General features: G+C 55.9%; 1 protein-coding gene across 6 annotated transcripts in view; it reads left to right on the top strand.

Moving 5' to 3' along the window:
• Positions 1–3,263: 3,263 nt before the first annotated feature.
• Positions 3,264–17,167, top strand: part of ANO1 (anoctamin 1) — a 96,696-nt gene continuing 82,792 nt past the window's right edge. For 2 of the 6 annotated variants that reach the window (XM_040255281.1, XM_040255283.1), the window contains exons 1-2: positions 3,283–3,450; positions 9,453–9,785. In XM_040255281.1, the coding sequence (XP_040111215.1) occupies positions 3,343–3,450; positions 9,453–9,785 (441 nt within the window). In that variant the 5' untranslated portion in view covers positions 3,283–3,342. Of the gene's footprint in view, positions 3,451–9,452; positions 9,786–17,167 lie in introns of all 6 variants that reach the window. The other 4 variants (XM_040255284.1, XM_040255285.1, XM_040255286.1 and 1 more) reach the window with 3 other exon arrangements.

Genomic DNA, 17,167 nt, shown 5'->3' on the forward strand with positions numbered 1-17,167 from the left:
GTGCCCCTTGTCACTTTGTGCCTGCACTCCTGGGGACTATTAAAAATGTCAGCAAAGCCGAAAGTGCCCAGTGGTGGGTGATGTCACAGGGACAGGAAAGGGCAGCACGGTGGCGGAGCACAGCGAGCCGGGAGGTCCAGAACTTCCCATAATAAAAGTTAATGAGGCCGGGTTTCGGTAATTCGTGAGCGAGAATTAACCCTGCTGCTGAAACCATTCCCCGTGGATTTTTAACCGTGAGAATCAGTGAATCAAAAAGAAGAAAAATGCAAAATTTATGCAACAGCTTATCTAGAAAATCTGTTCATAAGCGATTAGCAACTCAGAGGAGAGACAGAACCCAACGTGACAGCCGTGAGACAGCGGAAGGCAGCGAGCCCAGAAGGAGAAACCGTCACCAGAACACAAGGCACCCTTTAGTCCTTCTGGGCTTCCCAGGGGGGTGCTAGTGGTAAAGAATCCGCCTGCCAATGAAGGAGACATAAGAGATGCGGGTTCAATCCCTGGGTCGGGAAAGTCCTCTGGAGGAGGGCATGGCAACCCACTCCAGTATTCTTGCCTGGAGAATCCCATGGACAGAGGGGCCTGGTGGGATACAGTCCATGTTGTCGCAAAGAGTCGGACACGACTGGAGCGACTTAGCATGCACGCGAGCGAAGTCCTTCTACTTTGAAGGTATCTCTCCAGAAGAATCCTATCCCCCTCTTCCTGATTTGAGGGGAATGTTGTTTTTACTTCTCGTTGGTCCCTGGGATCCCCAGATCCAAGAACCACGACCCCACCCCTCCCCGGTCCAGGCCATAAGCAGCCCGGAGTCAGAGCTGGTCCCAGCTGACACATCCTCGTTCCTGCTCTGGGCACCTCCCCTGCTCTTGATGAAGCACCTCTACACCATCCTCCTGGGAAGACTAGGAGAGGGGGCAGGAGGAAACGGATGAGGGAGGGGAGCAGAGCAGGGACATCTGCTGATGTGCAGAGGAGAAAGATATACTCTACAGGCAAGCAGATAGCTCGAGCATGCAAAGGCATGAACCGCAGAAACAAGAGGAGAAACGCAGCCGTTGAGGCAGCGCCGCAGGGAGCACTGTCCTGGGAGGACACAGGGAGCTGCCGAGCCTAAGACACGGTCCCTACCCTGCAGCCCCCAGGTCTCAGGCACAAAGTCCCAGAGCCTGTCCAGGGTCAGCGGTCAAGCGTCACTTCCCAAATGTTTGGAAATGTCAATGTCCCCAGAGTTGAGGAATTACCTTTTCACTCTTTCTTCAAACACTATATCTCATAGACTTCAGCAAGACTCTTTGCCACTTGAAAATAAATTTAGAAAGATGGTACATTAGGGTTACACAATCTTGGTGGTTTACCAACAAGGATGAATGAAGTTACATAATCCTCTGTGTGTGTGTGTGTGTGTGTGTGTGTGTGATTAGTCTTCCCAACCCCCAAAACTTGAACTTTAAGGGGCAAGGTCTCCCAGGTGTGGCAGAGACCGTGGAAAACTGTTTCTGGTGGGACCTTGGGCAGCCTAGTGCACTTCTCCAAACCAACTCTAGCTGTCCAAGGTGTAGCCGACAGAGTCCTTTAGGGCCACTCAGCGCCTCTTGGCAAGGCCAGCCCAAGGATGGAGTAACCTTCTTGCTTTTCTCCAAGTTCAAGAAATTGACAGACTTGAGCCTGATGAGGGAGGGGAGAAGGTCATGGCGATGACAAGATGACAGGAGTGGTGATCTTGACCATGGCTGCCACTGCTCAGCGCCCCCCAGCCCAGCACTGAGCTCACACACGCTAGACATTCACGGGAGAAGATGGAGGCTCCATGAGGGTTAAGGAGACTGTCCCAAGGTCACGGGGCTGGACAGTGTCAGAGCGGGAACAGACTCTACCCCATCTCCCCTGCCCCATCCTGTCTGATCCCAGAATCCATTCTTGAAGCCAAAACAGGCTGCTGCCACCAGGACCTTATAAGGCAGCTTGTCATCATTTCTGTAGACCCCGAATGTTCCTCAGTGGCCGTGCAATTATTGAGCATCAACTGGTTGTATGAAAACTGAAACTAGTGAAAGTGCTAGTCGCTCAGTGGTGTCCAACTCTGAAACTGTGGACTGTGTCACAGTAGCAACTGTAGGAACCCACTGCAAAACGAAGTGGAGAAAAGAAAATGCTGTCGTCAAGGTATAGACATGTTCTTGGGCCTGAGTGATTAAGTGAGGGGCAGTCCAGGGTGGCTTTCTGGAGGAAGTGGCATTCGGTACATACCTAGAGGAACAAACGGGAAATGGAGAGGCAGGAAAAAAGGAGACACCATCCCCACTGGGCAGGGTTGCTAGGGTGAACCCCAAAGGCTAAACCGGAGCATGGCTGCCTCTGGGGACCTTCATCCTCCTCCTGCAGGGACGGAGGATTAAAAATGAACACCTACCAGGGGCTGGGCCCCTGCTAGCCCAGGGAGGAGAGATATCAAAGCCACCTTCCCCATCCTTCAGGGGGGTAAGCAGAGATCACACAAAGAGTGCAGGCAGCTCTGCAGGGGCCCAACCCACCCCCACTTCCTTGGCCTCTGAAGCCCCCAGTCCCCTCTGCAACAGGAGGACCAGGCTGTGGGTTCAGTGAGGTGAACTGTGTTCCAGACTCTGGTCATGCTTGGGCACAAGAGTATTAAACATTCGGTAAGTGGGGGCTCCGGGGAGGAGCTGGACAGGGCGGGCACGCAGCAAGCAGGGGAGGCTCCCTGGAGGAGGTGAGAGCTGAGTGGCCACCAGGAGTCAGCCAGGGGTGGAGCGGGAAGAGGCAGGGAGAGCATTCGTGACTCCAACCTCAGAAGCGTCTCTCTAGGTTGCAAGGTGACCCGCAGCAGGACTACCACAATCCGAGCCTTTTCTTGAAGGTGGGGGCTGGTGGACGTTCCCTCCCTGCTGTGACACCCTGGCCTCCCTCAAAAGTAGCTCGAGGGGCACTTTCCTCGGATAAAAATAAAACTTGGTGGGGCTCCGCAGGAATGGAATACTTTCTTCCTGTGTTTAAATTTCTACGGAAAATCTGACCCGCGTGGCCGCCGCCCGGGCATAAGCGAGCGCACAGCGCTGGTATCTTTCTTGAAGGCGAAGGAAGCCGGTGGGGCGTCCAGGCCCGAGCGGGCGCGGGACCCACAGGGTGGGCGCTCCTGCACCGCGGCGCGCGGGGCCGGGGCAGGCCGGGGCCGGGCGACGCGGGCGGCGGGCGGAGCGGGAGGCCCGGCCCCCCTGCGAGCCAGCGCGCCCGAACGCCGCCTGTCCGCTTGCAGAGGCCGCCGGGGCCGTGGATGGGGAGGGCGCGCCGCCCGGCGGTCCCGGCGCACAGGCGGCCGCAATGAGGGTCAACGAGAAGTACTCGACGCTCCCGGCCGAGGACCGCAGCGTCCACATCATTAACATCTGCGCCATCGAGGATATCGGCTCCCTGCCGTCCGAGGGCACGGTGAGTGAGGGCGGCCGCCAGCCGCGATCGCCAGGGAGGGCCGCGCACCTGCGCCGCGCCCGGGGAGGGCGGGACGGGAGGCGCCGGGTCCGCGGGGCTCTAGGCGCTTGGGGGGCGCCCAGCGGCGCACGTGGGCCCCGCCGCAGGCACGCGCCCACCCACCCCCGCCCCGACCCCTGCCGCGAGCGCCCCTAGCTCGAGCGTGAGCCCGCTAGGGCCCCGGGTGGGACGCTCCCTTCCCGCTGGTGCCGATTTGGGGCAACGGGTGGGGGTGGGGAAGCCGTCTCGCCCGGGGAGGGTGGCAGCCTCCAGGCCCCACCGCGCCGTCCGCCTCGGGCCACAGCCGCGCGCCTCCGTGTGGGGTGCCCGGCCTGGGAGCTCCACACGCCCCGCGCAGCAGGCGGCAGGGCCGGTCGGTCTTTCCACGTTGGCCCGGCTCCCCAAACCCCGCGTTTGCGCCTGGCCTGGATGATAGCCAGGCCGCGTGGGCCAGCACCTACCCTACCGGACCAGGTGACCACGAGACCTTAGCGGGTCTCCTCTGATCCCAGGTCAGAATTCGCCCGTGAGGGTTTTGGCTTAAAGTTGGAACAAAGTTTGCCAGATGAGGAAAGGGCTGAGACCAGTGCCTCAGCCAGGGAGCCCCACTGACTCTGCTGGCTCTGGGTCCAGAAAATGAACTTGCCTGTCTGCCCCCGTCCCCCAAGCACCGCCTGGGCCTCTCCCCAGGAGATGCGGAAGCCCCAGCTGCCCTGTTCTGCTCTGACCAAGTCCAGGGCTATCCCTGCCTGCCTCTGTAGCCTCTGCTGGAGTCGGTGGGGGTATCCAGGGAGGTGCCCGTGGCGTGTGTGCCAGGAAAGGCAGAGACCCCCAGCCTCAGATCACAACCGGGCTCCCATGGGCTTTGGGGCGTCTTTTACAGCTGGGCCTGCCCCAAAATGCTGGGAGTGTTAGGGACCGCTGTTGGTGGTGGCCTTGAAAGCTTAGGGGTTATCGCTTCAGCCCACACTGTGTGTGTCTGCTGTGTGCCAGGCCCTGTGGGATCCTGGGCACCCCCAGAGGGGACGAGACAGGGGACCCCACCCAGCTGGGGCTCAAGGAGCAATAGTGGAGGTTACCCAGGACAGCGACAAGGGACGCTTCCAGGGCGATGGGCCAGTCGCTGTGTGTTAACTCATTTTACTCTCTCAGTAGCCATGGAGGTAGGTGTTGTTCCTGCAGATGAAAAAGTGGGGGCCGGAGGGGAGCAGATGACTGGTGTCACTCACCAGCTGGGAGGTGAGCTCGGAAGAGCCAAGACACAGGCACAGAGGCGGGTTTCCACGGACAGCCTGCTGGAGGGACGGACATTCTGGAGGAGAGGGGGCCGGTTATATCCATAATTGGGTGGGGTGGGGCCTTCAGTACAAAGAAATGGTGTATATGAAGACTCACAGGTGGGAAGGGGGGGTGCACGCGCTAGGAGGCATGAGATAGGGGTGGCAGCCAGGATAAAGAAGAGAAACAGACATTCCAGAGTTGACCAGATTCAACTTGAGAGAGAGGTTGTGAAATGAAAAATGGAGCTCTTAACAGATGGCTCCTGGGCTCTGGAGCTGTACTACAGGGACCCGTGGCCCACCCCCATCTAGAACTCCCCTCTCCACTTCCCCCAAACCACAAAGTCTGCAGAGAGGCCACTCGGCCCTTCCTGCAAGGTCTCTACCATCCAGAAACACGTAGATAAGCCCAGAGGAGACTGGTGAGTCTTCCTTTGCACAGAGCTCTTACTATGGGGAGGTTCCAGGTATGATGGGCTTGAAGGGCTGTGAATCAGGGGCACGTGGCCACAGGAAGGCAGGCTAAGCAGTGTCCCACCAGAGAGAGAGGGCCTCAGGGAGGCTGGACACAGTGGCTCCAGGAGCCGGGGGCCTGTCCGTGCTGCTGGGCAGGCGCTGTGCCAGGGAGAGCCTCCCAGGGCATCCCCAAGACTGCTCATGCCAATGATTGTTGTTCATTCACTACCCTGAGTCACCCAGCGAAGGCGGCTCCTTGCAGATGAAGCCCAGAGGGCGTGGACTGCCTTTCAGAAAGTCCCCATCCGGTTCCCAGACTTGCATCCCATACTGGGGGTGTCAATGTCATTTACATCGGCCATCAGAATAAACCCTGCCCCAGCCTCCTTGTCTGTGCCTCTCCTCATTCTCATTCCCAAGTTCAAGGGTGAAGGTCATTTCCTTGTTCCTGTAGAAAGAGGTATAAGAAATAACTCAAAAGTTAGAGCCCAGATTGGTGGGTGCAACTCATTTCATGAAGTTTTCTTTGTGTTAATCTTTGAGTGTTTCTACTTTCTTCCTTCACACTGTGGGCTGTCAGTGGCCTTGAATCTACGTCCCAACAAGCCCAGACACCCCGGAGACAGGCTGGCATTTGCCTGCCTGTGAGATAAGAGCGCGTCCTCTTTATCTGCTGTTGGAGACGATCTGTTTATGGATCACGGAATTAGCCCATTAATCATAAGTTAATATGCAATGCGAGTGATTTAATTTAAATTTTTTTCGAGTAAAAGTGTTTCAGAGTGATGTTCAGATTGGAGTTGAAATTCAGAGAGTCCCAAGATGGAAAGCAATTTTGCAGGTCACTGATTTCATTTTCCCCATTTTTGGAAAAAGTGAATATAGCAGGTTCTCTTAGAATAATCCTTGAGACATGCCCTGACTTGGTCTATCACACACAAATGAGTGAATTCAGTTCCTGGAGCTCCAACTCCAGGTAAGAAGCCAAATTAAAGAATGCGCTGGGTTCTGGGTACAGAGAACAGGCTTGTAGTTGTCAAGGGGGAGGGGAAGGATGGAGTGGGAGGCTGGGGTTAGCAGACGCAGGTTTTTAACAGCAAGGTCCTACTAGAGCACAGGGAACTATGTCCATATCCTGTGACAAACCCTAATGGAAAATAGTATTTTGCAAAAAGACTGTATCTATACATAACTGAATCACTTTGCTGTACAGCAGAAATTAACACAGCCTTGTAGATCGGCTATACTGCAATAAAAAAAAAAATATATATATATATATATAAAGAAATACACGGGCCCCAGTGCAGCAACCAAGGTGTGGATTCAGGGCTCCACTCTCCTCCTCTGTCCTTTTCTAAGAGTTTGGAGAGGCAGGTAGACTGCCCTCTCCCTGTTCCTGGTGCTTGGGTCAGGGCACACTTACTATGAAGGGGAACTTTGGCCCCTGACCTCTTCTCCTGTCACCTCAAGGAGCCATCTTTCTACCTTCCTTGGACTTCCCTGGTGACTCAGAGGGTAAAGAATCTGCCTGCAATGCAGGAGACCCAGGTTCGATCCCTGGGTCAGGAAGATCCCTGGAGAAGGGAATGGCCACCCACTCCAGTATTCTTGCCTGGAGAATCCCCATGGACAGAGGAGCCTGGCTGGCTACAGTCCAGGGGTCCCAAAGAGTCAGACATGACTGAGCAACTAACACTTTCACTTTTCTTTCTGGGGCAGCTCAGGGGTTCATCTTCAAAATCCATTCAGTTCTCCCATCACACTCAGTCCTCACAAGCATCCCACGACCTCAGTCGAGGAGATGTTTTTGTCCCCATTTTGCAGATGGAAAAACTGAGTCTTAGAGCTCGGGAGTGGGGGTGTAGTGTCTAAACTCTGGTCTGACTGGGTCTCAGCTTCCATATGCTTGATCTGGTGGCCCCTACCAGTAGCAATGTACAAAACCCACGCCTGTGTCATTCAGTCACACACGCATATATTCATTCCAGAACCGTGCACTTAGTGCCGAGCATTTAAAAAGACAGGGAGGAGGGGATGAGACGTCCTGACTCCCGTGGGGGGCGGTGGGGGAGGAGACTGGGGAGGATGGTGCAGGCAGGAGACAGGATGAGCACTCCCGCCCTCGGACACTGCACACAGCCCCTGGGTCAGCTCAGAGGATCTGAGTTGCCTGTTTGGAAAATAAGGAGGAACCCCTTGTAGAGACGCTGGGCGTCTCATGTGCCCAGGATGCTGGCAGCAGGCCGTGTGCCCTTCAGCCCTGCCTGCCTGGAGCCTGCGTGTCCACCTGGCTCTGACCGCCTCCCACGCGCTCACCCTGCCCGCCGGCAGCGGCTTCATTCCTGAGCACTGGCCAGTGTCTTCAACCTTCCCTGGGCGGCCTTCTGGCTTTTCTGCCCACCTCCTTTGCAAGGAGAGGAACCCCTTCTCTGCCAGCTCTCCATGACAGTGCATTTCTCTGCCACTCTTGGGATATCCAGGGGAATGAGCGCCTGCCGTCAGCACTGGCATGGAGGGCTGGGAGATGGGATGGCCTCCGGGTGCCTGTCCCAAGAGTTAGAGGGAGGGTCCACCCAGACCCGGTGCTTTTTAACTCAGTGAGTCCTCCTGGCTGCTGGTGGGGGCAGCTTCTGTTATCCACCCATTTTACAGAGCTGGAAACTGAAGCCCAGAGCAGGTAGAGTGTCCCCCAGGGCTCATAGCTGGAGAGGGACCAAGCCTGGATGTACCTGAGGGCTCTCGTTGCCCCCAACCCCCCTCCACCCTGACCTTACCCTTACCTGTGGTTCTGGGAGCAGGGGGCTGGGAACCGTGGCTCAGCTGGGCGGCTGCGCTGATACTAACAGTGTCCAGTGGAGCAGCCCGTGAGGGGTCAGCAAGGGCAGCGAGGGCTGGCCGCTGCACTCGCCAGAGCCCCAGCTTCCTCCAGATCCAGCAACTCTGATTACAGTGGCCCTCCAGCAAGGGCTGCATGAGAGGGTGGAGCTGTGCTGGGAAGGAGTGTCACCCCGGGTCTCTGGTGCTGTTGGGTGGGGGTCCCTGGGTGCAGCCAGGACTCCAGGCTGGATGCAGCCCGCCCGCACTGTCGCCTCAGGCGCCTCTCACCAGGCCTCAGCTTCCCCGACAAACGGAGGTGAACAACTTTCTCCCGCCTGTCCCCCACGACCCACCAAAGATGCTTGGGTGATCCGTGGTCTCTGTCCTTGGCTGGGGGAGGGGAGACGGGCCTCCTTCCGCCCCCCAGCCCCCCAGCCCTCCTGGCACGGGCTGTGGACCCGGCCTCTCAGCCCCAGCCCAGCTCCGAGGACTCTGAATGGTGCAAAGTGACCCCTCTTCCCAGCATGATTTTATTTATTTTCTTTTATTTCCGAGACCAGCTTGCTGGGGAACCTAAGACCCTCGACAACCATCTGACTCCCACAGGAGTTTGAGAGCTGGGTGTAAGCATTTAAAAAGACAGGGAGGAGGGGATGAGGTGTCCTATGGTGCCCGTGCGGGTGCCTGGACTTTGAGCCCTGGCCCCCAGGCTCCATCTCCTTGGCCCCCTGGACAGGCAGAGGGGGAAACTGAGGCAGGACTGCGTGTGCAGCTCCCCCCCACCCCGATGCCATCTCTACCACCTCTGCCCTCGCTCTGGCCCCTGAGACCACCCGCTGAACCCAAATTCTTGACTCAGGGTCTGGGAGTCGATCTGGGAGAACCCCAACTAACACAGCAGGTGCCTGGCCCCTGACTGCACGGCTCATTAGTGGCAGAGCCAGGCCAGGCGAGGGCCGGCGGTCACCTCGACACGCCGTCACCAGGCTCACTGGCCATCGGAGTCACGACGAGCAGACGCAGTCTGCTCCGCTCCACCCGGGATCCTGTGTGACAGGAGCACCCCCGAGGGGTTGGCCCTACAAATTCCACACCCCAATCGAGCCGCTGGTCCTCCCCAGGCGGCCCACCCCCCTCCTCCACAAAGCCGGGATGCCCTCCCGCGAAAGCATCCAGGGTTGGCATCTGCAAGTGCTGTGAGCTGGGACAGCTCCTCCTGAATGCCAGGCCCTGGGAGGCAGGACCTTCTGCAGTGTGCTCAGGCGTCTGGGCCCCTGCCATCAGAGGGCGGCAGTGGAGAGGGTGGGCGGCAGTGGAGAGGGTGGGCGGGGTCGGGTGGCGGGCTACGCGCTGCTCTCCGTGGGCCCATTCCCGAGCCCCTGACGGCGAGCGGCTGTCTCCTCCCCACAGCTGCTGAACTCCTTGTCTGTGGACCCGGACGCCGAGTGCAAGTACGGCCTGTACTTCCGCGACGGCAAGCGCAAGGTGGACTATGTCCTGGTGTACCACCACAAGAGGGCCTCGGGCGGCAGGACGCTGGCCAGGAGGGCCCAGCACGGCGACGCGGGCCCGGCCGCCCGCGGCGCCCGGCAGGACCAGCCCCTGCCCGGGAAGGCGGGCCCCCTGGGCGCCGGCGAGCCCGAGCCGCCGCTGGACTACCACGAAGATGACAAGCGCTTCCGCCGGGAGGAGTACGAGGGCAACCTGGTGGAGGCCGGCCTGGAGCTGGAGCGGGACGAGGACGTAAGTGTCCCCGCTCCTGGACGGGCGGGGGCGGGCGGGCCGGCGGCCTCCGGGAGGCCCCGCCTTCAGCTGCTCTCAGAAAAGGGCCGGTGCTGACACCCTCCTGGTTGAGTGGAGAGAGCCCAAATCCGCACACGCCCCCACCGCTGCCCCAGAGGAGGGGCTGGGCTTCTGCGCCCTGACCGGTGGGGTCATTTCCTGCTTGGGTCAGTTCCTCCCCTGGGAAGCTGGGCAGAGGACGAAGCTCTCCCGGGAGCCTCCCCGGAGCTCGACGTCGGCTTCTCAGGGCCTCGGTTTCTCAACTTGTCGAGTGAGGAGGTTGGCCAGGCTGATCCCCCCGGGGCCCTGGTGCGCTGGACTCGGTGACCATCACACTGGTTTCCAGAGCTCCCCCGCTTGGCAAAGCCGGAGAGTCTTTCTCAGGGGGACGTTTCCCGGGCAAAGCAGAGGTTCACCTCACCGGGCCTGCAGGCCGCCCTGGTGGCGGAAAAGCGCGGCAGTGTGCAGAGGTGACCTTGGTGACGCTGGGACCATCAGTCGGCCCCCTCAGCTTCTCGGTAGACTTGCAGGTGCTTGTGCACCATCCGCTTACCTCTCTGTGCATGAGAGGGTAGGGGCCCTCCTTCCGTGAACACTGGGGGTCAGGCCCCCAGCCCGAGGAACTGTCACTGTGCAGGTTAACCAAGAATCAGACGAAGTCTCTACAGCATGTTCAGAGCAGAGAACAGAGTTAATAGGCTGACTTAGGGAGCCGTGAGTCCATCGAGAATGTTCCAAATAGAAGGTGGTGTTAGTTTGCTATTTTATTTGATGAGTACCACCCAGTCCTTAAACGGTGAATGCTTTGGGTCTGGTGATGAGAAGGTTTTCACGGTACTCAGACTAGAAAGCTAATGACCGGGGAGCAGGTATGAACACTCTTTCATACTTTGATGCTACTTTGAATGAAAGCAACCAAACATGCTTAATGGCCCTTATTCCACCTTGACCCCGAGGTCAAGGCCTCTTGTGCTTAGCAGGGACCACCCCTCTGGTGGGGCTTTGGTTACCTGGCAGGTCTCGGTGAGTTCAGCTGTAGGGTTGGTTCCCACTGGAGCCGTGAGGATGTGAGGGACTTAAAACATTCTGATTGTCAGGATGCAAAGGATGGATTCTGACTGGGTGGCCGAGAGCCTGTCTCTCTGATTCTGAAGGCAGCAGCCGCAGACAGGCATACTCTGGTCCTTCAGGGTTTTCTGTTGCGCTTTGGCTTAGACCTGAGCTGGGGCCACTCGGGAGAGAGGACAGTCATTCACACTGGCTTTTCCCAGTCCCACCCAGCCAGCCCGGCGGCCTTTTGTTGGAACAATGCGGTTACTATAGAGGCTTGATTTCAGTGTGTCCTTTATAACTAGAGGAACCAGTGGCCTCCGTCAGAGGCAGGAGAGGCCAGAGGGAGGCTGCTGGTGGAGCCTGTCCCTGGAACTGTGATCCTGGGTGCGGTGTGATGGGTGCCTTGTCTGTTCACCAGGGATTCATTGTCTGTCTCTGACACTCTTTCCTGACTACAACTTTAAAATCTCAAGTTTGAAAGGACCCCCTACCCCAGGGTCCAATAATTCATACCCTCCTCGCCAGATACCAGACCTTCTGCCTGTCCTTCGCAAGACATAAAGCTTCAGACTATTGTACAGTTGCACTCATTTCACATACTAGCAAGGTAATGCTCAAAATCCTTCAAGCTGGGCTTCAGTGGTATATGAACTGAGAACTTCCAGATGTACAAGCTGGATTTAGAAAAGTCAGAGGAACCAGAAATCAAATGGCAACATCTCTTGGATCATAGAGAAAGCAAGGAAATCCTAGAAAAACATCTACTTCTGCTTCATTGACTACGCTAAAGCCTTTGACTGTGTGGATCACAACAAACTGTGGAAAATTCTTAAAGAGATAGGAACACTTTACCTGTCTCCTGAGAAATCTGCATGCAGGTCAAGAACCAACAGTCAGAACTGGATATGAAACAACAGACTGGTTCAAAATAAAAAAAGGAGTTCATCAAGGCTGTATATTGTCACCTTGCTTATTTAACTTATATCAGAGTATGTCATGTCAAACGCCAGGCTAGATGAATCCCAAGCTGGAATCAAGATTTCTGGGAGAAATATTAATAACCTCAGATAGGCAGATGATACCTCTCTAATGGCAAAAAGTGAAGAGGAACTAAAGAGCCTCTTGATGACGGTGAAAGAGGATAGTGAAAAAGCTAGCTTAAAACTCAGCAATCAGAAAACTAAGATCATAGCATCTGGTCCCATTATTTCATGGCAAATAAATGGTAGATGGGGAAAAAGTGGAAACAGTGACAGATTTTATTTCCAAAATCACTGTGGATGGTGTCTGCAGCCATGAAATTAAAAGACGCTTGCTCCTTGGAAGGAAAGCTATGACAATCCTAGATAACGTATTAAAAAGCAGAGACTTTGCCAACAAAGGTCTGTACAGTCAAAGCTATGATTTTTCTAGTAATCATGTACGGATGTGAGAGATGAACCACAAAGAAAGCTGAGCACCAAAGAATTGATGCTTTCAGACTGTGGTACTGGAGAAGACTCTTAAGAGTCCCTTGGACAGTAAGGAGACCAAACCAGTCATTCCTAAAGGCAGTCAACCCTGAATACTCATTGTAAGGACTGATGCTGAAGCTGAAGCTGAAGCTCCAGTACTTTGGCCACCTGATGCGAAGAGCCAACTCATTGGAAAAGACCCTGATGCTGGGAAAGACTGAGGACAGGAGGAGAAGGGGATGACAGAGGATGAGATGGTTGGATGGCATCACCAACTCAATGGACATGAGTTTGAGCAAGCTCCGGGAGATGGTGATGGACAGGGAAGCTTGCTGTGCTGCAGTCCATGGGGTCACCAAGAATCAGACAAAGTTTGATGACTGAACAACAGCGACAACAAAGCTTCAGCATTTGTCAGAGATAACAAGAGTATTTACGTGACTGTGTGCATGTTCAGTTGCTCGTTCATGTCCAACTCTTTGCAGCCCTGCTGACTGTTGCCCCCAAGTTCCTCTCTTCATGGAATTTTTCAGGCAAGAATACTGAAATGGTTTGCCATTTCCTCCTCCAGGGGATCTTGGCGACCCAGGGATTGAACTCAGGTCTCCTTCATCTCTTACATTGGCTGGCGGGTTCTTTTCTGCTGAGCCACCTGGGAAACAAGCCATTACATCACTGGTTTATCCTAAAGTACTTAACTTAGAGTCTGGCAGTCGGGAAATTCTCACTGGTGATATGAATATTCAGTTATATATCATTATTGCTCATATGAAAATGGAATGGCCATGCTCACAAAGGAGAAAGAAGAACCTTTCCAAGTCCAATTAAACCCTTTGCCACACATACATTTTTAAAAACTTCTTGACTTCGAAATAAACAGCAAACATAAAGACAGCGGTTTTGGCCACCAGAAAAGATCGAGCTGTACCAGTAAGTGGCGAGGACTCTTCCCCAATTCCAACATGCACGCGTTGTTTCCCCAGCTCCACCCAGCACTTCTCTGACACCAGCTGGGGGTCCTGCAATGTAACTCAGTATGGACACTGCCTATCTAGGGGCAGTGCCAGACCCCGCAGGTTAAAGGCAAGACCCTCCCCTGACTCCAGCCATCATTTGCAAGCCCAGATGGTCACCTGTGCTCTGACCCATTGGCTACCGTTCAGACGTTCTAACGACTTTGGGTTCTATTAATTTGTAGAGTGGCTCACGGAACTCAGAGAAACACGTTGCCTGCTAGATCACAGCTTTATTGTAAAAGGTAATAAATTCAGGAACAGCAGATGGAAGGGGATGCACAGGACAGGGCGTGTGGGGAAGAGGCACGGAACTTCACGCTCTCTGAGCCTCACTTTCCCCAAATCTGCGTGTGTTCACCAACCCAGAAGCTGTCCAGACCCTGTGTATGGGGGGGTTTATGGAGGATTTATCACGCAAGCACAATTGATTAAATCACTGGCTGTTCGTGATTGCTTCAACCGGAAGCCCTTCTCAGTTTCCCAGACACGGTCTGGGGGAGGGACTGGAAGTCCCAGTCCTCTAACCATGTGGTCGGTTCCCCTGGCAAACAGTCCCCCACCCCCGCCTTGGGAAAGTCACCTCATCCACCTAACAAGAGACACCTTGACTGGGCTCCCCACTTAGGAAATTCCCAGAGTTTTAGGAGCTCTGTGCCAGGACCAGGGGACAAAGACCAAAAATGTATTTCTTATTATTAATACAAATCACAAGGTCACGGTGACCCCAAATCTCAGTGATAATTTGGTTCTATAGCCTTAAAAGGGTTTCAGCAGTTGATTGGACCTATTTAAAAAAAAAAAAAAACTCTGGGCCACACCTCGAGTTATGTGGGATCTCAGTTCCTCAACCAGGGATTGAGCCCACACTCCCTGCACTGAGTGTTAGCCACTGGACCACCGGGGAAGTCCCTGATTGGGCCCTTTTTAGATGAAAATGTTACTGTGGCGTAAACTCAACAGTTCAAGATTTCAAAGCAGCTGGAGCTGAGCGTGAACCATCTTCCTGTGTCATCTTCAGATCAAAACCAACCTTTCCATGGCCCCTGCAACCCTGAGCTTCCCCCTGAGATGAGTCAGGCCCCAGGCAGCCTGTTGCCTTCACCTGCTCCAGACCAGAGTCTATTCAGGGGCCGCCGGGAGGAGGCAGCATGCGGGGTGTGCGCGGGTCCACGCCAGCGCGATTAGCGGAGAGACGCCCAGGATGACTCATTCCCGGGTGTGCTCTGATTACAAGAAGTGAGAGGGTTTGGGGAACAAGATAGCCTCGGAGAGAGCCCAGACACGCAACCTTGCCCTGTGAAACAAAACTGCGGCTTATGCGCGCTTCCCCGGGGAGAAAGGAATCCATGGACTCCATCAGATACTCAAACAATTACCCCCAAAATATGAAGAGTCTTGTCAGCCTTGGCGTTGCTGGCATTTGATATCTTGAAGCATTCCTAAATACAACCGAAAATGTCACCAGTATCCCCCAGGCCCGAACATGGAGGGCCAGCTGGACAGGCTGGCCCAGGGGCAGGGATGAATTAAATGAAAGTCACTCAGTTGTGTCCGACTCGTTGCAGCCCCGTGGACTATACAGTCCCTGGAATTCTGCAGGCCAGAATACTGGAGAGGGTAGCCTTTCCCTTCTCCAGGGGATCTTCCCAACGCAGGGATCGAACCTGGGTCTCCCTCATTGCAGGCGGGTTCTTTACCAGCTGAGCCACAGGGGAAGCCCAAGGGAAGCCCAGGAGCAGGGATAGGGGGATGCAGAAGGACAGTGATGCAAGAGGCAGGGGGCAGATGAGCAAGTACACCCACCCCCGTCCCGAGGCGTCTGCTGGCCTGGTCATCTGCAGTTGTGACCGGACAGGGTGTGCAGGTGTGTGACCCCCTTTCCTCCCCCAGGGCCAGTGAGTGTGTGAGGCTGAGCCACTCTGGGGCAACATGGGCTTCAAGCCCGACACAGACGGGGCCCCTGTGAGCAGCGCGAGACTTTCTCCCGAGTCAGGAGGCTTGTTGTTAAGAAGACATCCCGTGATGACAGGGGAAGACTGGCCTGGCTGAGGGCGCGGTGGGGGCTGGATCTTAGAGACACAGAACACTGAGTGTCCCGGGTGGGGCTTCTGATACCCACGACCACAGACTGCGGGGAGCTTAAAACAATAGTAATTGATTCTCTTGCAGTTCTGGGGGCCAGAAGTCTAAAGGCAAGGTGTCAGCAGGACCGGAACCACCCCCAGGCTCTGGTGGAGCGTCGCTGCCAGCTCTCCCAGTTTCTGGGGCTCCGGGTGTTCTTGGGTTTGTGGCCACGTCCCCCCAGCTTCAGCCTCCTCCTCACTTGGGCTCCTCCTCTCTGTTTGTCTCTCCTCTTCTTATAAAGACACCCATCATTCTGCATAAGGCCCACCTAATCCACTGTAACCTTATCTAACTTGATTTCATCTGCCAAGACCCCATTTCTGAATAAAGCCCCCCTCGCAAATATGGGGACTTGGGATGTGGGTGTCTCTTTTGGAGGGCACCATTCATCCCACCTCAAAGCTGAGCCTTTACACACGAGCGGTTATCCCCGGAGTCGGGGGAGCTCATGCAGGACCCCTCGAGGTGCAGCCACGGGTGGGGAGGCACCGCTTGTGGTTGGAGGGCTGAGCAGGGCAGCCAAGCCTTGGCCTGGCTGCCTTGGTGCAGAGTCCTGGGGTGTGCACAGAAGCCCCTGAGGTCGTCAGGATGCAGGCTCTGACTCAGCAGGTCTAGGTGGGCCCCTCACTGCACTTCTCACCCTGGTGCATGCTTGGAGACGTGAGGAGTGTGCAGACCTGTTTCCCCAGGAGCCGTCAGAAACTTCCCCAAGGAAGGACCCTCCCCCTCCACTGTCCACGCAGGTCCCCAATACACTGTCCAGTGCCCCGGGGGTACCCCAGACAGAGACCCGCACACACACTGGGTGCCCCGGGCCGGGAACCCAGTGGAGGGGGGAGTGGCGGGTCTGGAAGGAACGTGCTCATAACTTCGTTTATAAGACACATGGAGGCTGAGCCTGGCCGACTGGCTGTGATCACAGGTGACCCACTTGCCCCCAAACCTCCCCCAGGCACCATGGGCCCAGAGGAACTCAGCTTAAAAATTATTTCCCCAGCCACCCACAGGAGGGGCCCTGGTTGTCAAATCAGGATCTGACGCCTTGATCCAGAAGATGGCCCCTGAAGTCAGTTTCACACATGAGGGTCCAGGACGGGTGTCATATCAGAGACCCCAGGGGCAGCAGACAGGATGGAAATGGTGGGGAAAGGTCCCGGAGGCGGGTGGCCCAGGCCTGCCTTCTGCAGGAGTGCCTCTTCCGCCCACCCCCCATTCCTCTGTCCCTCCGGTGGCGTTGGAGTCAGTGGCCAGGGTTCCCAGGAAACGGACAAGAGCAGCTTGTGGGCCAGCATGTTTCCTTGTAACTGAAACCCATCAGCATTTTTTAAGTCCAGCCTCAAAGCCAGGGCATTATTTATGTCCAGTGGTCATGGCTGAAAAGGCCACACAGTAAAATCCCGACTGAGTACTGGGGGTGACCGAGGCCCGCACTGCCCTGATGTTGAACTTGACTCAAGCTTTGGCAGAATTGTTGCGGCCACAGATGCATGAACCCTACAGGGTCAGTTTGCTTTCAAGCTGCCGTTCAGGGCTCGCCGCCGCACCCCCGGGCGGGCGGGCTATAGTTTCTCCTTGTTCCTCCCCGGAGCTGGTGTGGGCCGCAGCGGCATCTGTTTCCCGTCTTTGTGGATGTTGTTTTTTGAAGAGCAAGCAAGGAGCTGCCTGCAGGAGGATGGGAGCCACCTCCACACCAGAC

The sequence above is a fragment of the Oryx dammah genome, unplaced genomic scaffold (genome assembly GCF_014754425.2).
Source record: "Oryx dammah isolate SB20612 unplaced genomic scaffold, SCBI_Odam_1.1 HiC_scaffold_15, whole genome shotgun sequence".
Classification (NCBI taxonomy): Eukaryota; Metazoa; Chordata; class Mammalia; order Artiodactyla; family Bovidae; genus Oryx; species Oryx dammah.